Genomic DNA, 23,789 nt, shown 5'->3' with positions numbered 1-23,789 from the left:
GCACCGTGGCCCCTGACGGGGGCTCGCTCAGTGGCTGGAGCCTCAGAAGGACCATCAGCCTCCCTCTCCAGACCTCCGAGGAAGGAGTCGGGGGAACGTACATCCTCGGCACCATGCCCGGAGACCGACCAGGTGGTGGACCCTCCGGTGCCGGTGGACACACAAAGTACCGCGCCAGCCTCCTCACCCTCCCCAGATGAGTCGATTACGGCCCCTCCTCCCTCCGTCCTACAGGAGGATTTTAGGGCCCACCAAGAACTCTTAAAATGGGTGGCATCAAGCCACCATCTCCAAGCAGAGGAGATGGAGGAGTCCTCAGACTCCCTGTTTAATGTACTCTCCTCCTCAGCACTGGGCAGGGTGGCCTTGCCTCTCCACGAAGGGGTGATGAAAATTTCAAATGTCCTGTGGCAAACCCCAACCTCATTGGCTGCCATCTCTAAGAGAGAGGAACGCAAGTATTTTGTGCTCGCCAGGGGGCATGAATACTTATACACCTACCCTGCTCCTAACTCCCTGGTGGCCGAGTCGGTCAACCACAGGGAACAGCAGGGCCAACAAACCCCTACCCCAAAAAATAAAGATTCAAGAAGCCTGGACTCATTTGGAAAAGTTTATTCATCCTTGAGCTTCCAGTTATGGGTGGCGAACTGTCAGGCTCTCCTGGGCCGGTATGAGTTCAATCTGTGGGGCAGCTCCTGGGCCTAGGAGAGGTGGAAGCGGTATCCGGGGAGTTCAAAGGCAAGGGGTACTACTCCTGCTATTTCCTTATCCCAAAGACCAAAGTGGGGGCTCGGGACCATCTTGGACCTGCGAGGTCTGAACCAGTACATGGTAAAGCTCAAGTTCTGCATGGTCTCCCTGGCCTCCATCATCCCCTCCCTGGATTCCAGGGACTGGTACGCCGCCCTCGATCTGCAGGACGTGCACTTCCACATTCATATATTCGAGGGGCACAGACGCTTCCTCTGTTTCATGGTGGGACAGGAACACTACCAATTTACAGACCTCCCGTTTGGCCTGTCCACTGCCCCCAGGGTATTCACGAAATGTATGTTGGTGGTGGCGGCCTACCTCAGGCACCGGGGGGTCCAGATCTTCCCCTGTCTGGACGACTGGTTGGTCAAGGGTAGCTCCCGGTCACAGGTGCGGGATCACATGGCGCTCCTTCTGTCCACATGCACTACTTTGGGTCTGTTAGTAAACAACACCAAGTCCACGTTTGTCCCGGTACAACGCATAGGGTTTATCAGGGCGTTCCTGGACGCCTCGCCGGCCAGAGCCTCCCTCCCATCGGACAGGTTTGAGACCCTGAAGGGACTCATTGACACAGTCACGAGGTTTCCAGTGACAACAGCCAGAGCGGGCCTCCAGCTCTTGGGTCACATGTCGGTGTGCACGTATGTGGTCCGTCACGCCAGACCCAGGATGAGGCCCCTCCAGCTCTGGTTGGCCTCGGAGTTCTCCCAGGCCAGGGACAGGATGGACAAAGTCCTCACAATGCCCAAACCAGTGATCACCTCCCTACGATGGTCCTCCCCGAGAAACATGCTCCAAGGGGTCCCATTCAGGGGCAGGCCCCCATCGATGGAACTGGTGTCCGACGCGTCGGACCTGGGATGGGAGGCCCATGTGGGGAGCGTTCAGTCCCAAGGTCTATGGTCGGCTCAGGATCTGACCCTCCACATAAACATCAAGGAGCTCAGGACGATACGGCTGGCATGCATGGCCTTCTGCTCACACCTGCAGGGCCGGGTGGTCAGGGTCCTCATGGACAACATGGCCTTGATGTTCTACATCAACAGGCAAGGCAGGGCCCGATCCTCTGCCCTCTGCCGCGAAGCCCTCAGGCTATGGGACTTTTGTATAGCCCATGACATCTGCCTACAGGCCTACCATCTACCGGGCGCCCAGAACGTGTGGACGGATCACTTGAGCAGGGACTTCTCCTCTCAGCACGAGTGGTCTCTCCACCCAGAGGTGGTGCACAGACTTTTCCAAGTGTGGGGAACTCCCCAGGTGGACCTGTTCGTGACTCGGCAGAACCATCGCTGTCCCTGGTTCTGCTGTGCGGGGGGGGGGGGGGGGGCTGGGATGTGGGGCTATCTCCGATGCCTTCCTCCTGTCCTAGTCAAGCCAGTTTCTCTATGCCTTTCTCCCATTCCCACTGATCGGCAATGTTCTGAAAAAGAAAGACAGACAAGGCCCAGGTCCTTCTGATTGCCCCGGCATGGCCCAGGCAGCATTGGTACGGGACCCTCACGGGCCTGGCGGTCACCCCGTCATGACCATTGCTGTCCCGCCCGGACCTGCTCTCCCAGGACCAGGGCCACCTCCTCCACCCCAACCTAGCGGCACTCCACCTCACAGCATGGCTGCTCAATGGTTAGGCCGGGAAGAAAGGATGTGCTCGGAAGGGGTTCAGCGCGTCCTCCTAGAAAGCAGGCAGCCCTCCACCCACCAAGACTATTTGGCAAAGTGGTCTCAGTTTTCCTGATGAGCGGATGAGTGGGGCGTTTCCCCGGTGGCCGCCCAGATCCAGCTGATTCTGGACTACCTCCTCCACCTTAGAGCCTAGGACCTGGCACCCTCGTCAGTCAAGGTGCACCTGGCGGCCATATTGGCCTTCCATCCGCCGGTGCAGGGCCACACAGTATTCTCCCATGCTATGACTGGCTGATTCCTTAAGGGGTTGGATTGTCTCTTCCCATATGTTAGGCCCCCAGTGGGACCTAAACCTGGTGTTGGCCTGTCTCACAGGGGCCCCGTTTGAGCCGCTAGCCACGTGCTCTTGGTCACACCTCTCGTGGAAGGTGGCCTTCCTGGTTGCAATCACGTCAGCTAGGCAGATCTTGGAACTCAGGGCCCTAACCTCCGAGTCCCTGTACATGGTCTTTTGTAAAGATAAGGTCCAGCTCCATCCACACCCTTCATTCCTCCCGAAGGTGGTCTCCGCCTATCACATGGGTCAGGACATTTTTCTGCTGGTCCTCTGCCCCAAGCCCCATGCGTCCAGTGAGGAGCGCTGCCTCCACACGCTGGATGTGAGACGGGCTCTGGCTTTCTACCTGGAGCGGACTAAGCCGTTCAGAAAGTCCTCGCAACTGTTCATCACCTCATCCGAGTGCATGAAGGGTCGGCCGATCTCCACTCAGTGGCTCTCCAACTGGATCACCTCGTGCATCGGTACCTGTTATGACCTGGCAGGAATCCCCTCACCGCCAATTGTGAGGGCACACTCGGCTAGGGTGCAAGCCTCGTCGGCTGCCTCTTTAGCCCTTGTCCCCATTCAGGACATTTGTAGGGCTACCACATGGTCTTCAATTCAGACGTTCACCTCACATTATGCGATCGTCTCCCAGACCAGGGACGACACCGGGTTCGGCAGGGCTGTGCTCCGTCCCAAGAGTTTGTGAACTCCTACCCACCTCCAACGGATACAGCTTGGAATCTCCTATTGTGGAATACACATGAGCAATCACTCAAAGAAGAAAAGACAGTTGTCCTTTTCCGTAACTGGTGTTCTTCGAGATGTGTTGCTTATGTCTATTCCACATCCTGCCCTCCTTCTCCTCTGTCGGAGTTGTCTGGCAAGAAAGAACTGAGGGTGGGGGGAGCGCGCAGTGCCCCTTATACCATGCCATGGAGGTGCCACTCTAGGGGTCGCGGGGGGCTCTCTTCCCCCCTATGGATACTGCTAGGGGAAAAACTTCCAGCACCGGTGCACGTGGCGAGCACACACACCTACTCTGGAATAGAGATGAACAACACATCTTGAAGAACACCAGTTACGGAAAAGGTAACTGTCTTTTCTTAAAGCCTAGGTTTTTCACAGTGTATTATTGCCTCTGCCTGTTCACTTCTCTTTTGTTTACATTCTGGGTTCAATACTCAAGCTGGTATGCTACAGTCAAGTTCTTCACTTTAGTGGCAAAACCGAATCCTCACCTGTATTTCTAGTGAGCCACACTTTAATGTAGCGTCTCCAGAAGATGAAGTAATGCCTTAGTTTGCATAGCTGCCTATCCGTATTGAATGAGTATCCAGACTAAGGCCAGTTCCATGCTACAAAGTTCTGTTGACATAACTGTATCTGTCCGGGATCTGAAAAGAACACACCCCTAGCTATGCTGGCAAAACCAGAGTAGATGCTGCTGTGCTGTCAGAAAAGTGCTAATGTTGTTTGAGGAGGTGGTGTTACTGTAGCCTCAGGAAAAACTCCTTCTGTTAGCATATGCTGCGTCTACACTAGGGGGATCTGCTGGCAGAGCCGGACTGGTACGGCTGTATCAGCAGGGCCTGGGTAGTGTGGACTACTTAGCGTAATTGATAAATTCTGACAGATTATTTGAAAAGATAGAAATACATAAACTCTCTTCTTTTTTATGGCCTTGTAATAGCGATCACATATTTCCAGCAAATGATTTCTATGGCAGTAATAAAAAAAAAGTGGTAACAAGAATAATAAATATAGGTGCAGTTTAAACTCAAAAGAAATCACACTTTCAAAACCTAGGGTTGGAGCAATAAAGTTATAAATCATCTTTACTTGGAAAAGGAGAAAATTAAAATGCGGAAATACCTCAGACATTGACACAGAATGTTTATCAACTGGTTTTCTGTGAAGACTTCTGCTCCACTGCCCCGCCTGCTCCACACAGACCCATCCCTTGTCTCTTCCACTAAGCTAGAGCAGAGCTGTGATGTGGAGGAAAATGCCTCTTGTTCGCATCTGACCATCCACTGTCTGTCATGCATCCATTGCCTTGGCCATCAGGGGATGATTGCAAACTTTAAATTCCTCATTGTTCTCATGAGTATTTGTAGCATCACAAATACATACAGTACTTTAAAGAACACTTGAAATAATCCTCCTGCCTCAGGCGCGCTTGGTCTCCCTGGGGCAGTTATGACATGGATGCTAGGTGTGGAAGAGTTTGAGGGGATCGCAGGGAAAGGCTTTGCAAAAGGAGGGGGAAGGACTTACTCCGTGCAGTGTGTGCGGATGGTGACCGTAAATGAAGGCGAAAAACCTTGGGAATGGTGATGCTCTTACAAAGAGGTCCCTTTCAGTGAAGTGGGGTTTTGCCCTACCAACAAAATACCCCACACTTCTACATGAGTTTTCACTGTAATCCAAGAGGATGCATCTGGCCAAAACCCTCTTCTTTGTTTCCTCACTCCTGCTGTTGCAGAGCTCACAGGCTGCTGTCAGGAACCATGTCTTCACCTCGAAGGAGAGAGTTATTGCAGCACAACAAGCAGCCAGCGATTCAGCTTTACTCTTTCCCCTACAGGATGGTGGGGTTCCTCCTTTTTCATTCCGATTTCCTACTGAGCCACAGTAGACGATGAGTGGGGAGAGGGTATTTCCCCCTTGGAATGCAGAATTTAACATTTGCCTGGGTACTATGCTGCAGTCAAAGGGGATTAGCACAGAAGAACTGGTTTATAATTAGTCTGTGTGCTCCACTGGCTCAGATACAGGACTAGGAATCAGGAGTACTGGGGTTCTAGACCCAGTTGTGCCACTAGCCTCAGCAGGCTTAGTAAACACAATGGTAAAAACACTAAGTTGACACTAAACTGAAGAGAATATTTCTGTAGAATTCCCTAGTGGAGACAGCATTCTAGGGGGCACTATGAGAGAAGGGAGCAGTTGTGTATGGAAGCAGAGAGGGAAGCACACAGGGTGAGCTGGGGGTTCTCAAACTGGGGATCGGGAGGTTCTTACATGGAGGGGTCATGAACTGTCAGCCTCCACCCCAAACCCCACTTTGCCTCCAGCATTTATAATGGTGTTAAATATATAAAAAGGTGTTTTTTAATTTATAAAGGGGGTTGCACTGAGAGGCTTGCTATGTGAAAGGGGTCACCAGTACAAAAGTTTGAGAGTCACTGTTGTATAGGGAGGTAGGGGGCAAGTCAAGTGTGCAGGGCCTTGGAAATAAGGATGAGGGCTTTGGGATGTCACAGGGATCACAAGGCACTGCGGGACCTTGAGGAAACATGGTTCCAGTACCGGGTGAGGAGAATGATTGTAGCTGAAGCAAGCTGGCTAACCTGGGGCTGCAGGGTGCAGATCGGGAAGATCAGGGACAAGTGGGTTGCATTAGTCAAGGCAGGAGCTGACCAGGACATAGACCAGGGGTGAGCAAACTGTGGCTCGCGAGCCACATGTGGCTCGTTTACTGTTAAAGTGCAGCTTGCAGAGTCCCCCCATTCTCCACCGATCAGACTGGGGGTGAGCTCAGGACCTCTACCTTGCAGCAGGGTGATGGGATAGGGGCTTCTGCACAGCAGAGAGGGGGATCTCAGGGCTTCAGCTGGAGTGGGGCTGAACCCTGAGCCCAGCAGGCGCCTACCGAGGGCCAAAGCCCTGAGCCCCAGCTCTCAAATTTATGAAGATTGTTGTATAGGGCTCGGAGGGTCAGTAAGTTTGGCCACCTCAGCATACACCAAGGCTTTGGTGATGGGAATAAATAAGGGGAAAGTTGTAGAGAGACGTTCATTTAGTTCTTCGGTGACATTTTAATCTAGTCTGTCTCTTTATTTCTACCTGTCTTTAAATAGTTGAATTGCTGTTTGGCAGCAGAATTACAGTTCTCAGCATTCCACACAGATTGAAACATTGAGCTAAGTCTTCCCCATCTCCATTTTTATCCTTATTGTAGCATTTATTTGTTTGCACACACAGCTGGGGTTTGGTTTGGTTTTTGTTTAAACACTTTAAAAAAATAAGTGTTTGAGTTTGTTTATTGTGCACATTCAACCCCTGACCAGTGTATTTTTCATTGCTATTGAAAGTTAATGGGGGCAAAATTGCATTCCAAAACATTTGAACCTGAAGTAGCCAGGGCTGAACTTAGTTGATCTCTGGTGATCGGTTCAATTTAGTTACGATTTTTAGCCATTAGGCTGGGGCTGAATGATGGTGATTTGGTTGAGGCCAAATGTCTGTAGAAAATTGGCTCTTTGATAAGAGCCCTGTTATCAGAGGGGGATACTTTCTCATTTACATTTAGATGAGTATTGATTATTTATTTACTCAGAGAAGTGAGATTCGTTCCCAATCTTATCTCTCTCGTCTCTGCTTGTCAGCAGAAAGAGAGATAAAGCTCCTGACATCAGACCAAGATAACAGCACTTTGTAGGAAAGATAAAAGTTGGAATGGGCCTTTTTCTAGTCTTGACTGAAAGGATAAGTTTTAAAAATTAGAACTGATGGGTCAGGCTTTCGAAACCCTTTCTGAAGGATTTGCAGTTTCACTAGGCAGCAGGCATGGTTTGTTATAATAGGCATGGCCTTTCTCCTTTTTTGAGGGAATTGTTTAATTCGATTATACTCTGCGGTTCTCATCACCAAGCATAAATTTTATATTGTGCCATAGGAAGCTAAAGAATGACTGTTTCATGTAATTTTTTTTAAAATTCCTAATGATCTTCCTGCTATTTGAAGAGACAGCTGCTGCAATGTTTAACACAATAACATAGTACAGTACAAATCTTTCTAGCAGCCACACCGAGGGGCAAATAAGCATTTTAACTGGTGGGATTGTGCATTATATAATTATATGCATTTAAATGTTGCATGCAAGTTTGATGTCTGTAGTCAAGATGTTTAGAGTATTGTTTTGTAAATGAATAGTTCTGCCTTTGTGATGAAGTTAGTACAGTTGTTCAACAGTTATTGATCAGTGAGTGTGTTAAAATCATTGCTAAAAGAGAAGAGTTGCTCTGTCTGTGCTAGCTTTTGCAATTCTTTGTGTTTAGGCACTTGCTCATATTTGCAGGATATTTTGCCCAGCAGTGTGGTCCAAAAATTAAGAAGATCAGTGTGCCCAAGGCAACTTGTCTGCAATGTCTGCTGGAATAGGGGTTCAACCTTAGCACCTCCTCCAAGAGCTAAAGAGAGCTTAGCCTATTGGGTATGTATTGTACCCTTGAATTAATCTCTTCTAGTCTTTGAATGAAAAATTATTTGCTTTCAGGTACAACTGCTTCATCTCTTCCCATTTTGGCTTAGTTCAGATCACGCTCCTGGTTCATACCCACCTCACTCCTTTCTCATTGGATGTATTAATATGCCAGGTTTGGTCACTCCACAGCTGCCCTGATTGTCCTTTCCCTGTGTAATTCCCTTGGAGTATTTTGGTGAACTAACAGAACAGGGATGGGGCTTGGAGGGCTCATAGTTGTCTTCTGCCCACAGCAGTTTTCCTCCTAGCACCTCAGCTCCTAGTTTGATGGTGGGATGTCACCTGCTGTCCATCTTTGCCCATGTTAACGGTAGTGTGTGAAAATATACTGAACCACTGTATCAACCTGCTGCAGTTAGACCTGAGCTGTATGCTAAAGTAATAGTCCTTTTAGTTAATGGTAAGAGTTAAATGGAGGTACAGTGCTACTTACCTTTCCTATGCCATGTTCTGAAGGGTTTCTTTTAAACTTATGTGTGGAAATGTTTGCCTCAGGATTACAAAAATCCATAAAAATCCAACTTTGGTATTATAACTTGGAAATGTTCTTGAAATGCCCAGAGCAATATTTTGTTATTAGACCATTAAGTTACATGATATTTCCACTATAAATTCATCTTCTGAACATCTGAAATGAGTTTTCTATTTACTCAATACACCTGCTCCATAGAATCACCCTTCCATTTGTTGTTGTTGTTGTAACGTAGAGGTCATGTAGCTTTCTACACATTTTTGACATTTTAAACCCATTTCTAAAGGATATGTACTGCCTAAAGACCCATTTGCACTCTGATTATATAGTACTCACTTCTCCAAAGAATCTGTTCCAATAGAAATTGCTGCAGCAGCACCCTGTCGTGTTGCGGTTTTTCATTTGTTCAATCTTAAACGTCGTATCTTGTTTATAGTCAGACTGTATATTTATTAACTATTTTGGTGAATTTTACAGAATTGCGAAAACCCACAATTTGCTCCAAAATTGCCTCACTACTGGCAAGATGACACCAAAAGGTCTCCAGCTGCAATTGCTGGCGCCTTCTGCGCCATGCAGCTTGGCAGGGAGTGCATTGAGCAAAAATGGCATTGAGCCTATGGAAGTCATTTTCTTCTTCAACATGGATCCAGAGCCTGGAGAATCTGTGATCCATAGGGAGAGGATAAGCTGCTATCGAGCATTGATTTTTAATTCTCTCCCTCCATGATTCTTCATATCTGGTTCAGCAATAATTCTATGGGGATGGAGTCAACTTAGAAATCATACTGTTGTCTGCTTTTACCTGCTGTTGTCACCAGTCACACCTAAAATGGCAGTAACTAAGATTAAGAAAAACTACATTCTTGTCTGTGGTCTACACCGAATCTAGTCAATGTCACTGGTTCCCGTGTTCTTTGTGTGTGTCTTTCCCACAGCCTCAGGCAAAAGAAAGGTCCTTTAAGGAATTACCAAGTGATGGTGAAACCGCAGCTTTGGGCAGCGGATGGGTGGGAGTGCAGTGTGTAAAACTACATTTAACTCATTTCACAAAATTGACTTTTATTATTACCAACGTCTCAGTGTGCCGGGCATCTCACCAGCAAACAAGAGTTTCTAATCTTAAACAGAAGGCAAAGGGTGTGAAGTGGGGTGTATACTGGTGTGGATCACCCTGGGGGTAGACGAACCCAGAGTCTGAGGGCACCCTGGAGCTGTGCCCATGGAAAGCTCAGTGGAGGTGGGTTGGGGGCCCTGGTGGGACCCAGTGGAGGTGGAAGAAAAGGGAGAATGAGACTCAACTCTCCTCTCGGCCCTCTGCATCTGCTGGAAATCAAATAAACAAAGTCCCGTTAGCACACATGTAACTTCAATTTATTTTAAAAGGGTCACAGATACTGAGAGTTGAGGAATACATTCCTTTTCCCAAAACATTTCCATTTGTACATGGCCCTGGTACTAGTTTGCAGCATGTGGGAAAACTGAGTAAACCGTACCAGGTTTGAAGTACTCATGGATCTGGGATTCACGTGATACTCTTTCAGTTCTCATTGTACAGATTATGGTCTGTTAAGAAAATTACAATAACCTTAATGCTGGTCTGATCTCTGCAGCACAGATCTCTTGTGTTGTTTGCAAATAGAGAAAGATTTGCAAAATACTTATCTCTTATGCTGCAAGATTAAAAATTAAGATTTGGATTTAAGTAGCCAGTTCATGGAAATTCGAATCAGAGGCTACAAATCTCTCTGCCCACTTTGTTCATTGTGTATGTTCTGCAGTTGTTTGGGGACCATTGGAGATTACTCTCTACTATTCCCTTATAGCAAGATGGACTAAGCAGGTAGTTTTTGCACTCTGTCTGAATCTCCTTTACCTTGTCAGTTTAAACACCTAGGACAACATTTAAACCCAGACTGAGTGATTGATTTGGTATTTATTTGAAGTTTATCCTCAGTAAGTTCCGCTTTTCCTTCTGTCTGACAAACCAGGCCTTACTTATTTTCAGTTTTTGAGACAGATTTGCAATGGCTCAAGTCTTGTAGAAGAAGGAAGATGGTGCCGTACATACTTTGCTCCTTTTGCTATTTGTGCTTAGATAAAACATCTCTGCTTTTTCTTGGAGTGCAATTTGTTTTATAAATGCTTGGAACCAGCTACGTGTGCAATTGCTGATTGTGCTGGGCACAGAGGGAATAGTTGTGCTTTCCTCTTGTGGCCTGCAAATAGCCTGGTCCTGCATCTGTTCTGAAAGTCACCAGGAATAAGGAGACTCCATTTTACAGAAGAATAATGCACTATTTCAAGAGCAAAATACACTCAGAACATGCGGTGTGCTCTTCACATGGCTTCTGGGGAAACACAATGAGGAGCTGTAATTGAAACTATGCTGTAGTAAATTTAAATGAATTGGCTAACAAATTCCCTCTCTGAGGCATGCCATCTGAGGCTAAAAGGCTTAATTTTTTGTTTGTTTTAAATATTTCTGAATGCTTTACTGACTTTGAATTATCATAGTATAAGATGAAATACTTAGCCACTAATAGAGAAGGAATATATTTCATGATTTCACTTTTAACAGTTTTGCTGTATTAAGATCCTGTTTAGAGACCCTTCAGATCACTAAAAAGATGTCGTTACGTAGTCAGCCTGGTAGACCAGCTGCTATTTTTAGTGATTTGAGAAAACAATTTTTTATTGTGGACACTTGTGCTTCTCTCGCCTTGATGGGACGTGTGCATTGAAGGGTATTTTTATACTGCAGTTAGACACTCAGGCTTGCAGGGCTCAGGCTAAGGGGCTGTTTAATTGCAGTGTAGATGTTCAGGCTCATTCTGGAGCCTGGGCTCTAGGATCCTGCGAGGTAGGAGGGTCCCAGAGCTTAAGCTATAGTCCAAGCCAGAACATCTACACCACAATTAAACAGCCCCTTAGCCAGAACCCCGTGAGCCTGAATCAGCTGGCATGGGCCAGTATATAGACCTGAAGTGTCACAGGTATAGCGGCAGCTTTTCCTTGTTTAGGTAGCTTTGCAGTGTACAAGTAGCTACTTTGACATTTTTGCATGGTCTAAGAGAGTTAATGAAAATAGTGATTTAATCTAATAGTTACTGTTTGCCTTAGAAATTAGGTGTTCTTTAAATTATCAGTGGCATTTTTGGCCAGATTTTGGGGGCCAGAAGGAAGGACTTTAACAATAAGCACAAATGGGCTAATTAGCTTTTTAAAGTATTAAAAGTCTTCTTAAAATGCTTTTTTTCAGTGGAATCGTTGGAGAGGTTTTCCACTGGACGGTCACCATTCAGCTTTGTCACACAGCAGTAACACTAACCGAAAGTGCTTGTGCTGTAGCAGCCATTTGTATTGTAGCGACCTGCTATCCATCAAGGGGCACTCATCCACTATGGCTGGTGCTATCCTTTGTGTTGTGTGCATTAAGGGATCGGGTTGAGGACATACCTTACTAATTGAAATGGAAGAACAGGAGTACTTGTGGCACCTTTAATAAATTTGTTAGTCTCTAAGGTGCCACAAGTACTCCTGTTCTTTTTGCGGATACAGACTAACACGGCTGTTACTCTGAAACTTGTAATTGAAATGGGTTTCTTGGATAAAATTATTTTTCTGGACTCACAGCAACTGTGCACCAAACTACGGGTAATCATTGGTTCATCTTTTGAGAGAGAAAACAGAGGTCCTAGCCCAGTGGAACAATCAATGTAAACAAACTGTTTGGCGGCCTGCCAGTGGATTACCCTGATGGGCCACGGGTTGCCCACCACTGTCCTAGCCACTTGTGTTCATTAACACCCCAATGGTACTTTTTGCAAGAGTAGGGGTATTAGCTGTGATGTTTCAATCAATCTACTTAGGAAGTGACATTCTGCTACCTACATTTCCTCTGCAGTTTCATTTACAGAAGTTATGTGTTTCATACTCTTCTAATTCGCTGCATAGTGTTTCTCTGCGCTGTTGAAACAGCCCTTCTGTAACACCCCAGAAATGGCTTCATTTCACTAATGGGAGAAGTGTTCCCTGTATGTAGTTTTATTTCAGTGTAAGGTGTACAACTGTGATCTGTAGGAATGAAAGACACAAGAAGACATCTATTTGTCATCACGATCATTTATTAAAATATTTTGTATAGCTTGGAAAACACTAACTTTCAAATAAACACCATTCTTTTCAGTGCTTTGAATTAACGGGTATAGGGAGATTGACACTTGAATCTTGGGGAAAAATCTAGTTAAGTGAAATGTATTTGAAAGTAATTGGTTTGAAACAGCAGCAGTCCACATTTGTATCTGATTCAATCTCCATATGTACTGCATTTGTTTATATTCAGCAGTAACACTAACCGTATTCAGATCTCTGATAGAACGATGGATTCATATATATACCGGTGACCCTTGCTGCTGCTCACAGCCATTGAGGTATTATCTGATCTCAGACTCCATCTAGCATTGGGACCTGTTACCGGAAACTGTAGAAACAATGATAACTGGAAAGGCTCATTCCTGTGTACAAAGTCTGTCACATTATCTAGAGTTAATGTGGAAAATAGCACTGGTCACCACTGCTAATGTCTAAAATGGCAGTGCCAGTCTTGTGAGAATTAGAAGTCTAGGCTGTCACAAGACACAAAATGAGCAGGAAGAAGAAATATCCCAGGATTGTAGAGCCGAGTTTCACAATGAAATGAAATCCATAATATACATTTCTCTTGCAAACCGACCCCCACCCTTGCCTGCTCCCCAACTGTCTCAAGGTACAGCATACACTCTGAGGCCCTCTATTGTCCTGGTCATGGTCACCTTTGCTTTAGTGGCTCGTCAGTACAATCACAACCTTTCCTGCCATTTTAAATCCACCCTTGTGTCTGTGTGCGTGCACATCCGTTTGAGCCTGCAGTAAGGAATGCATAGTTTTTTATGCCGGGCTGGGAGTGAGAAGCACTCAGATAAGCAAAGTAGCACTGTGTGTCTTTACATGGGAATTGTTTAGCTATACAGCAGTGCATCTGCTTTCTCTTCAGAATGTTCTTCAGCTTCCAGACAGTATGTGAGAATAGCTCCATCTCTGAGGCAAAGTGCAGGCCAACTACCTTTCACAACAGGCCAGTTTCCACTAGATACAGAATGGCTGGGAAGACTGAGTCAAAGAAAGCTGCATTTTACTTTTTCTAAGGACAGTTTGGGGTCCAAATAAACAACTTTACTGCCAGTGAGAGAACCTAGGTGGGGATACAGGTGGATAGATAGAGCTAGTTGGGTGTAGGTCAGAAGGGTTTGTTGATATTTTTTGTTGGCAGTGAAGTAGGCAGGAAATGTCACGCTGTGGGCAGTGACTGGGATAGTCTGTTTCCATGCACTTTCTAAGCATACCATCGTCCACTCCTTTATTACTCCTTTATTTTTTTTCCTGGTGGACAGGAACTTTAGACATAAACAACCATCGATTTTACCTCTTGAGTTTAAGTATTGTTAACTGACCCTGATAAGCTGTCTTTTAATTAGAATCCAGAGAATTTTACAAGTTATTTTATGTTTCAGGTCCTCAGTATCGTCTGGAGAAGCAGAGTGAACCCAATGTCCCAGTAGACTTAGACTGTACCTTGGAGAGCCAGAGCACTTTGGAATTCTGCCTTGTCCGAGAGAACAGTATGTTTGCCCTTTTCACTCTTGCTCTTGTAAATTGCTTAAGCTCACATAAGTTATGTATTCTGGAACACAGGCTGTACCGGCTGGGCGAGCAAGTTTTGAAGAGGCTCTGTTTCCTAAGGCACTTTTCAACTGTGCCAAAAGAATATTCCAAAGTGAAATGATTGATTTCATACCTTTTGGTAAATAGTCTGCATCCTGTTTATCACTTCTTGATTAATCTTTTTCTGTTAAAACTCTGTTCTGTAAAGTTATGACCAACTGTGAAAAACACTTGAAATATAAAGCTTTTTCTGTTGCAAGCACAGAATAAAGTTATTGGTCTACTATACATTTTACCATGTCAATACTGCTGCCCAAGAAGCAGCAGCTTTTAACCTCTAAAAGAAATTAATCATGTAGATGTAACTAGAGCAGAGGTTTAGAGGTGGTGTTTATCTAAGTGTGGAGACAAATTGTTTTCTCTCCAGATATGCAAAAACATTACTTTTGGGGTTTGTTTTGTTTTATTTTGTTTTTATAAGTTTCACAAAATTTGTTGGAGACCAATGTAAAGTTTTCCCCCTTTTGGTTCATCCCTCTGTCTTTCCAACTTTTCCAATGGCCAAGCTCTCAGTTGAGTTTTCCTCTCACTTCTATGCAACACTCTTTTTTTTTTTTTTTCCCTTCATTAGTCAGAAAACTGGTGGCATTTATGATCTCAGTTAAACCCATGCTAAGAGGTTTTCTGTTGCGAAGAGTGGCAATTGGAGCTCTTGCTGAAGAGCATGGAATTTCTGGTTTCCTTACAAAGATTAAATCCTTTCATTTATGCTTATAAGGCTATAAATTTCTTCCTGAATTTCCCCACCAAGGATATGACATAGAAAAGTGATGGAGCATTAGTGGGATAACTCCAACCTCATGTGCCAGGTATGTGGTGCTGACCCCCATTTAACAAATGGCAGAATTGAGACTTTGAGCTGAAGTGACTTGACTAATAGCAACTCAGTGTCAGAGTTGAGATTAGACTTCATGTTTCTGGCTCCCATGTTCAGAGTGGATGGACTTCGCTCCTGAGACCTTCTTCATGCTTCACCTTTATTTCTGTGCTCTTTTGTTCTAGAGTACTTCAGGGAGAAACCCTACAAAAGTTGGAAGAGCTTCTTTAAGGGTTTATCTTCACTATCGACCTAAGTTGCGCTACTCCAGCTACATGAATAACATCGCTGGAGTCGACGTAACTTCGGTCGACTTACCCCGGTGTCTTCACTGCACTGCGTCAAATGGAAACGCTCTCCAGTCGACTTCTCTTACTCTTCTCGGGGAGCTGGAGTACCGGGGTCAACTGGAGAGCACTCTACCGTCGATTGAGTGGGTCTTCACTAGACCTGCTAAATTGATCCCTGCTGCATCAGTGGCAGGAGCCTCGGTCTCCCCATAGGGAAGAGCAGCCCTGAATGTGCAAACACAATAGTTTGAATCTTGTTAAGTAAATCGGACTGTCCCATAATCCTATCTTGGGGTTTATATATGAATTGTTTAATATTTCTTTGAGTATATCTCTGAACGGTTCCTTTTGTATGAAATTTACATTTCATAAAGTAAACAGTGTAATATTAAATTGTTCTTGCATGTACCAGCTCTTTTCCTGAACCAAAGCCGGCATTGATCATATTTTTGGCAATCTTGCCTCTTTCATTTAAAATATAACCAAACTCTTGAACCTGAACTGTCTGATTCAAAGCTGAATACACACATTGCACTTCCAGACCTATCTGTACAGTGTCGGGCAAGAATGCATAGTGTAGCCCGCAGCCATGAGAACTGTGGTGTGATCCTCAGAGTTCTCCCCTGCGAAGCAGGGTCATACCAGGTCAGTACTTGGATGGGAAGCCTCTAAGAAACATCTAGGTGGTGGTGATTCAATAGGTGGCCCTGTCCTTCCCTCTGGTCAGCACTGAACCAGTACCCCAGCATGGTGCAGTGGTAACTCTACCATTAGGGCGGCTGAGAAAGTAAACTCACCTGAATTCCAGTTCTTTCAGCCACTAGCAGCTGTCTAGCGGATCCCTGTCGCTTTTCCCTGAAAAATTTTTGTGGAGGCTGATGCTCTAGCAGGGTTCGGTAACCTTTCAGAAGTGGTGTGCCGAGTCTTCATTTATTCACTCTGATTTAAGGTTTCGCGTGCCAGTAACACATTTCAATGTTTAGAAGGTCTCTTTCTATAAGTCTATAATATATAACTAAACAATTGTTGTATGTAAAGTAAATAAGGTTTTTAAAATGTTTAAGAAGCTTCATTTAAAATTAAATTAAAATGCAGAGCCCCCCCAGACCGGTGGCCAGGACCTGGGCAGTGTGAGTGCCACTGAAAATGAGTTCACGTGCCGCCTTCGGCACTCATGCCATAGGTTGCCTACCCCCGGGCTAGTGCACTCCGACTCCCCCCAATGCCCATTCCTTTAAGGAGCCCCAAGGCTTCAGCGAACTTAACAGAACAACTGAGCAGCCATGCCGTTGTTAATGAATGAGCTCATGGCGCCTGTGCTGAAACCACATACACCGCCCTGCCTAAAACTGTGACCTAGAATCACTACTTGGATGGCAGCGTTTGGCCTTGGGGTGCTGCAGGTGCTGTCTTTTGGATGAGATGTCAAATAGTCTGTGATTACTTGTGGTCGTTAATAAAATAATAATTTAATCATTGGTTTTCGTCAGCTCCAACTCGGATGTGTAGCGTATAGGTCTGGGACAATGCAAAACGGAAACTGATAGGTGTAAATCAAAACTTTACATCAAATAGAATTAGCTATATTGTATGTTAGGTCTGATTTAAAATTATTTCTCTTTAACTTAGTGATGTATTCGGATAGAGAAGAATCTCAATTAGAAGAGCTATTTAATAAATGTGCTCATTTATTTTTTCACATGGAGCCAAACAGATGCTAGTAAAATAGATGCCAGTTTTCTTTGGGCGAATGTATACTTTATATTTCATGGGATTAAGTGGAAACAGAAAACTTTTCATTAATAGAAATACACATGCAAAAATCTCCTAAACGTCTAGCATTTACTAGACATGCTCAAACTAATAATCTCCCAAATTTGGAACTTTTTAACTTACATTCAGATTTATATTTAAACTGAATGCCTGTATTTTGCTATGTGAAATGCTTTTATGCAAAATAGCAAATTCTTCATTGCTAATTTAGTTTATTCTCTCCGTCCTGCTTCTGGAAAGTTCCTCTTTCTCATTTTACCATTAGGTAGTAATTAGTATTCAAGGGAAATTGGTCTTAATATATTAAAATTGGTTAAGTGCCTTTAGACCTGTACCAAAGCCAATGTCTTATTGGAAAATGTAATTGGGGACTCTGTGTATGTAATTAATTGAATTACAATTAAGAACTTTCATTAAGCAATATACTAGTACATTAAAGTAATAAGGGGACATTTTTGCAATGGAGTTAACCTTGTATTTTTGTTTTATTGAGGAAATACATATTTGCTCTTGAATATGTCATCTATTTAATATTTTAAGTAGCCATACTACAGCTGATACTTCTGTAGTATCTTTGAGATTAGCAGTCTGTCATTTTCACATGCCAGCTAATGCCTCGTGTTTTGAGTTGGACTCCATGCTTTGTTCCTGGAGGCCTTGTAGGCACATCACTAGAAATGTCTAGACATGTGCTTCCATTCTGATGTTTCTTTTACTGTTTTATCTTTTTCCCCATTTGAAAATCAGTTCTTCTGATGATATACCTCATTCACCGCCTGAACTAAGTGCAGTTATTATGTTAGTGAGAGTGATCATCCCAAAATAATTTCAGCTTTGCACATGAACAAAAACCTTACTTCGGTACTGATCTGTGGTGTAGGTGTTGTCCCTGCATTCTCCCTGGTGTTGTGGCACTGCACTGAGCAGCCCTGCCTCAGTTTCCCCAGTAGAGTCTTCAGCACTCTTTGGTTATGGAGGTGGCTTAGCTCTCTGGCCTAGTCACCGAGAGAGTTCAACCCCCTGCTGGGGTGATGGAGTCCTTAGGTGAAAATCCAATATAAACACAAACCAAAAGAACCTTTGGCCGTGTTGGGCTCTGTTTTCAGTCCCTTTCCTTTCTTGTGGACCCTAGCTGCATCAGCTTGTCTTAATGCCCACCAATGGGTTCCTGGTAATAATTCAGATAGTCTGTATCATACCTAGTTTCCACCGAGGCATGGAGACTTGAACCTCCAGTCAGATCCTGGGCCCAGCCAGGCTTCTCTCTCACCATCACACCAGTCTGCTCTTCTTCATGGTCCTCCCCAGCTGAGCTGTGCTCCCTGTTCTTCCAGGCCAGACACCTGGCACAGGTATAGCAGCGCTCCTAGGCACTAGTGCCCTACAAATAATGAGAAGAATGAACCCAGCTCATAAGAGATTATCTGAGGTCTGTCTCATAGACTTCATGGTTCTTCCTGAGGGGAAAAGCCACCTTCAGGGCTCTCAAATACACAATCCCTAAGGCAATGATGGAATTTTTTCTTCTCTCAGGTATATAATTTCTGTTTGTTATTGTGATATTTGGTTCCTAAAAAGCAACAGACCCCTTTTTGTCTGGGTCATAAATAACTGTGTCCCCACCGTGGGTGTGTCAGATCAGAATGACATGCCTCTTATTTCTTTCTAGAAACCATGATCAGGAGATGGGCATCTGACCTCCCTGGAGCCTGTTTCCTCACATCTCCTGTTGTCAAGCACATAGTGAAAATATATTTGTTTTTCTTATTTGTTTTACTTCATACAGTTCTCATCTTTCTTGATGCTATGTTTCTGCAATACATGATCTTAAAAGCTTTTCTCACTTTTGATTTCTGCCTCTTTCGCACAGGAAATCCCTGTATCATTTGTAGGAACCTAACTTTACAGAACAACATGATGGTGTTTTGCCTCTAGTTAAATAGATAATGAAAGAGCACAAAATGCCAAGGTAGTTGTGAACTTAACACCTTTGATCTTTAGTAGCCACTTTTTGGAATAGTATCTTTTTCCCCAATGAGATACTTGGGCTTCATCTATACTGCACTTTCTGAAGAAAAAACACCCCGACTGGCAAAAGTTTTACTGAGAAAAAGCGCTGGTGTGGACAGTGTTTTGCCGGCAGGATCCTGCCAACAAAGCTACCGCCCCATGTTGGGGGTGGGGGTGGCTTTATTTTGTTGACCGGAGAGCTCTCTCATGCTGACAAAGAGCGGCTATACGGCGTGCCTTATGGCAGCACAGCTTTGCGGCTGTAAGGTGCTCAGGGTAGACAGAGCCTTGGTCTCTGACTGCAGAACTGCTGAACAGACTCCTGGTCTAGGCCTGGAGTGTCCACTTGAGCTGATTGCTTTGCCAAGTAGATGCTTTTACATTCAAAAACTACATTGTGATCTCCATTTCAAACACCCAACAGGCCTGTAAATATTTGACAGGTTTGCTCACAGCTGCTTATGTGTGGCAAGTATCTCTTATGATGGTGTCTCCAGTCAGCACTTGGAGATGATTCTTTCCTCTGTTGTTGAATTATTTTGGTCTCCTCAACATTCTGATAAAGCTGCAGGTATAGGAGCAATATGCCAAGTTCTGTAGTCAGGATTTTTCTGGGCAGGGAATTTATCTCGGCTCTTACTGATATTACTGCTATTATCCAGTGCACCCTCAGGGGTCCTAATGTCTTGCCATCTTTAGATAGATGATCTGTGCTGATGGTGGAATTCCTGGCTTCTCTCCCATGATCAGCAACTAGAGAAATTCGACAAACCTTAAACTGTCCTCTTCACATAGCCAAATAAAACAAGATTAGGAGAGGTGGTTCTGTTTTACAGAGGATCTGAAATATTTCCAATATAAAATCCCTCAGTTTAATCATTTAAACTTTGTCAAAGAATTCAGATTTTAAATTCTAATGAAAATGTTATCCCTGAATCTGATTTTGGGTGTGGCTACTAGTTAATCGGTCAAATAATTAACAACACGACTAACATGCCCTTCTATACAAACTTTTCATCTGAGGATCTGATATATGAGTAAGTTCAGCCTCATAATACCCCTCTGAGATAGACACTTCTTCTGTCCATTGTACAGATGAGTAAACACAGATTGAGAGGCTGACTTGTGGAAAGCCACCCATTGAAACTGGGAACAGAAGATTAATACTCTACAAGGCTGTATTGTGAGTCTTAATTATAGAATCATAGAAATGTCGAGCTGGAAAGGAACTTGAGAGGCCATCAAGTCCATTCCCCTGCGCCAAGCAGGACCAAGTAAACCCAGACCATCCCCGACAGGTGTTTGTCTAACCTGTTCTTAAAAACCATCAGTGACCGGGATTCCACAACCGCCCTTGGTAACCTTTCCTGTGCTTAACTATCCTTATAATTACAAAGTTTTTCCTAATATCTAATGTAAATTTCCCTTGCTGCAGATCCTGCCAATTACTTCTTGTCCTACTTTCAGTGAACATAAAGAACAATTGAAACAGTCTTCTTTAAAACACCTCTTAACATGTTTTTAAAGACTATCATCAGGTCGCCCCGCGGTCGTCTTTCTCAAGTCTAAACATGCCCAGTTTTTTTTAACCTTAATTAGTTAATATTTATGAAGTACTTTAAGAAACCTTTGATTAAAGACTCTAGAGGAGATCAGTATTTTATTTTGTTACTACAAAATTTCTGACTAGGTACCAGATTGGTTTGGTTATTAGTCCACACATTTTACCTTTAGTATAACTTCACTCTCATGAACCAATTATTTGAAGTATTAAACTTAGGGGAACATAGGACTTTCTTCACCCACCACCAAAATGCAGCCACCTCTTGGGTAGAACATAACAAATAGCTAACTGTGAATTGTAAAATTACCCAACATCTTAGGTTAGGCAGTGCAGCCCTTTGGGGTAATGCAGTACCTGTCTGAAAACTGCAGTAGGCAAAAGGTTAGTTACCTCCCCAGGTGCAGTCCAGACCTAACATGGAATACGACCAGGACACTGGGTTAAAACCTCTGCACCTTCCAGGAAGAGCCGCAGGTGGTCAGGATCTGTGCTTTATTCATTACGAATGAAGAATGCCATTACTGAATCACCATCACAATTTCCTATGCCCTCTAAGTTTTCCTTGGAGAGTTTTTATTCCAGTACTCACCCAGGCAGGCCATGCTTAGCTAGAAATCTGATACAAGGTGATCTGGCTGCAGGCTATATTCTACATGACCACAGAATAGCCATACAGTATTCTGCGGATTGTATCATAACACTGCACACAGTTTGATGGTTGAAACAGCGCAGTGTTAAAGCACAGTTGGGTAATTGAAGGAATGCATGGCAGCCCTACATTGGCATTTCAGTAGGTTTGTGTGTTGAACTCAGTCCTTTAACTTCTATTCCTAGTCAGTTTTCTTTTGATCCTAAGGCAACCCGTTCCGTTAGAGTCCTTGCTTTCCTTCCAGGCACCTCTAGCCACAGTGTTTCAAAATGCTTTTAAGTGCACCAAAAGTTTGACATATCTCAGTGTATCTTTGAAATACTGCGCCATGAGTGTTTGACATGATACATTATGATAATCCATAGAATAGAGACATTAACACAAGGGTCTTTGACAAAATGCATTGTAATGTCTCTGAAGGAGCCATTACAATTTATCTTGTCATTCTGTAGTGTGGAGTGGTTACAGTGTTCAGATGGGTATGCACAAAATTCACATGCTTATATACACCATTTTATTGGAGCTAAAAAAAATATCCAAATGGGATAGTCCAGTTTGCAGATTTAAAAATACTCTTTAGATTGTAATGCCAAGTAGCTGTTTTGTGTGTTGCTGAGGCACACGCAAGTCTAATCCTTTCTCTCATGGGGAAAATAGTTGGAAAGGTGGTTGTTAGGCTGATATCTTTGGAACATCGTTTTTCCACTGTATACTTTTAAGCATTTAGCTGTAGGCACTTAAGTTCTCTGAACACAGAGGTGAGCATGTGTACTGTAGATGAGAAAATCTGGGTGTGAATTCATAAACTGAAAGGGGAAATTTTTTGCAAGTGGGAAAAATTGAGTGTTGAGGTTTTTATTGTTTCCCTCTAAGTTTACACTGCTCCTCTCCACGGCTGTGATGGCAGCACCTGCTGAGACAAATAGGATTCAGTTCTGCAACTCCAAATTATCTCCATTGAAAGGAAGCTTGCTTCTGCATCAGCAGTGTGTATTTGACTCAAGTGCCAGGGCTTTCCTCTCCCTGGTAGCTACTGTCCTTTCTAAAAAGCAAGTACTCCACTTGTTACCAGACTCCAGATATGGGAACTCTCTGTAGTTTCACTATAAGTTGAAATCCTCAAATGGGATATAAATTTACACCACCAGAGTGTAGAAGGTCAATGCAGGAAGCATTAGTGTGTTGAGCCAGATCCAACCACGTAAGTCTTGAACAATATTAATATCTAGAAAATGACAAGCGTTTTGCTGGTTATACGATATTGTTAAGACCTCTACTAAAATTCTATTGTCTCATCTGCCCATTATTAAAATTTCAGCAAAATATAAGTTTTCATTAATCTCCCACAGCAAATTTAGGACTGTGGACTGGCAGTTGTTTCAGCTTTTAGGACTACATTAGCTGGTGTATTAAACAAAATGTGTCATTCTTCAGTATCTTCTGCAAGAAGTTAAATCAATTTTCAACCATATTTATGCACCACTTTCTCTAAAAGCATCTGAATTATCATTTACAGCTAAGATGAAATTACTCTGTAAAAATTGTCACATTATAGTAATTTTTAAATTGATATTAATCCAACATCATAAAATGTAAAAATCTTAATGTTTTTTTTCCCCCAGTAATTGGCATTTTGGCTTAATGAGATGTTACCTTTTTTAAAACTAGTACCTACAGTAGTAATAAGAATACTAATCAGTAGTGTATGCTTTTTATCTTAGAGCTGAGTATAAGAAACAAGATACCACTCACGTTGTTAAGAATAATAAAGTGTTAGGTGGGGGAGGAAATATAAAGATGTTAATGCTACAGTTAAATCCCACTGTGGGGAAAAATATAGTGAAAAAGAGATATTGATAGATACATCCAAATGCTTGTTGTATCTATAAGTCACTGATAAAATACGATAATGGCAGACCTGGCTGGTAATTTTTCAATGAAACATATTTTTTTGAAAAATGCTGATTTGCTTAAATCAAAAATTCTTATGGGGAAAGGATCAGTTTTGATAAATTCCTCAACTCTCACGAATTTTGGGGGGAAAAATAAAGCTTGTCGGAATGTCCCATTTTGACATTTTTGAAAGAAATTAAGTGGTCAAAATCAAAATAAAATGTTTCAAAATCATCTAAACAATACATTTTAATTGACCCAAACTGAATTTTTTTAAAAGATTTTCAAATTATGAACAATTTTGAAATGTTGACATTTTGTCCCAATTCAGGTGGGGGAAACATTTCTGAAATCTTGAATGTATTCCTAGGATGGGAAAATAGTTTCTTGCCCACCTCTAGATAAGAGCTACTTCAGCCATCTCCATTTAGCAGAGCTCCTACTAGCTTAATCATTGACGCTCTCTTTTGGCAAAACTGTTCTTGGAACTACAGCTGACTCGTGCAGAGTCTCTGTAGTTACTGCACACAGGGCATTCACAAAGTGACTCCAACCAGTCGCTGTAGGATATCTGCGAGT

General features: G+C 43.6%; 1 protein-coding gene across 3 annotated transcripts in view; it reads left to right on the top strand.

The window, feature by feature from the left end:
- Positions 1-23,789, top strand: part of MAPKAP1 (MAPK associated protein 1) — a 161,162-nt gene that overhangs the window by 114,275 nt on the left and 23,098 nt on the right. For 2 of the 3 annotated variants that reach the window (XM_034793651.1, XM_034793653.1), the window contains exon 8: positions 14,004-14,111. The exons of the other annotated variant lie outside the window; for it this stretch is intronic. In XM_034793651.1, the coding sequence (XP_034649542.1) occupies positions 14,004-14,111 (108 nt within the window). The remainder of the gene's footprint in view (positions 1-14,003; positions 14,112-23,789) is intronic. 3 annotated transcript variants of the gene reach the window in all.

The sequence above is a fragment of the Trachemys scripta genome, chromosome 17 (genome assembly GCF_013100865.1).
Source record: "Trachemys scripta elegans isolate TJP31775 chromosome 17, CAS_Tse_1.0, whole genome shotgun sequence".
Lineage (NCBI taxonomy): Eukaryota > Metazoa > Chordata > Testudines > Emydidae > Trachemys > Trachemys scripta.
Note: the sequence above shows the minus strand (reverse complement) of the source record. Positions and strands in the feature narration are given on the sequence as shown.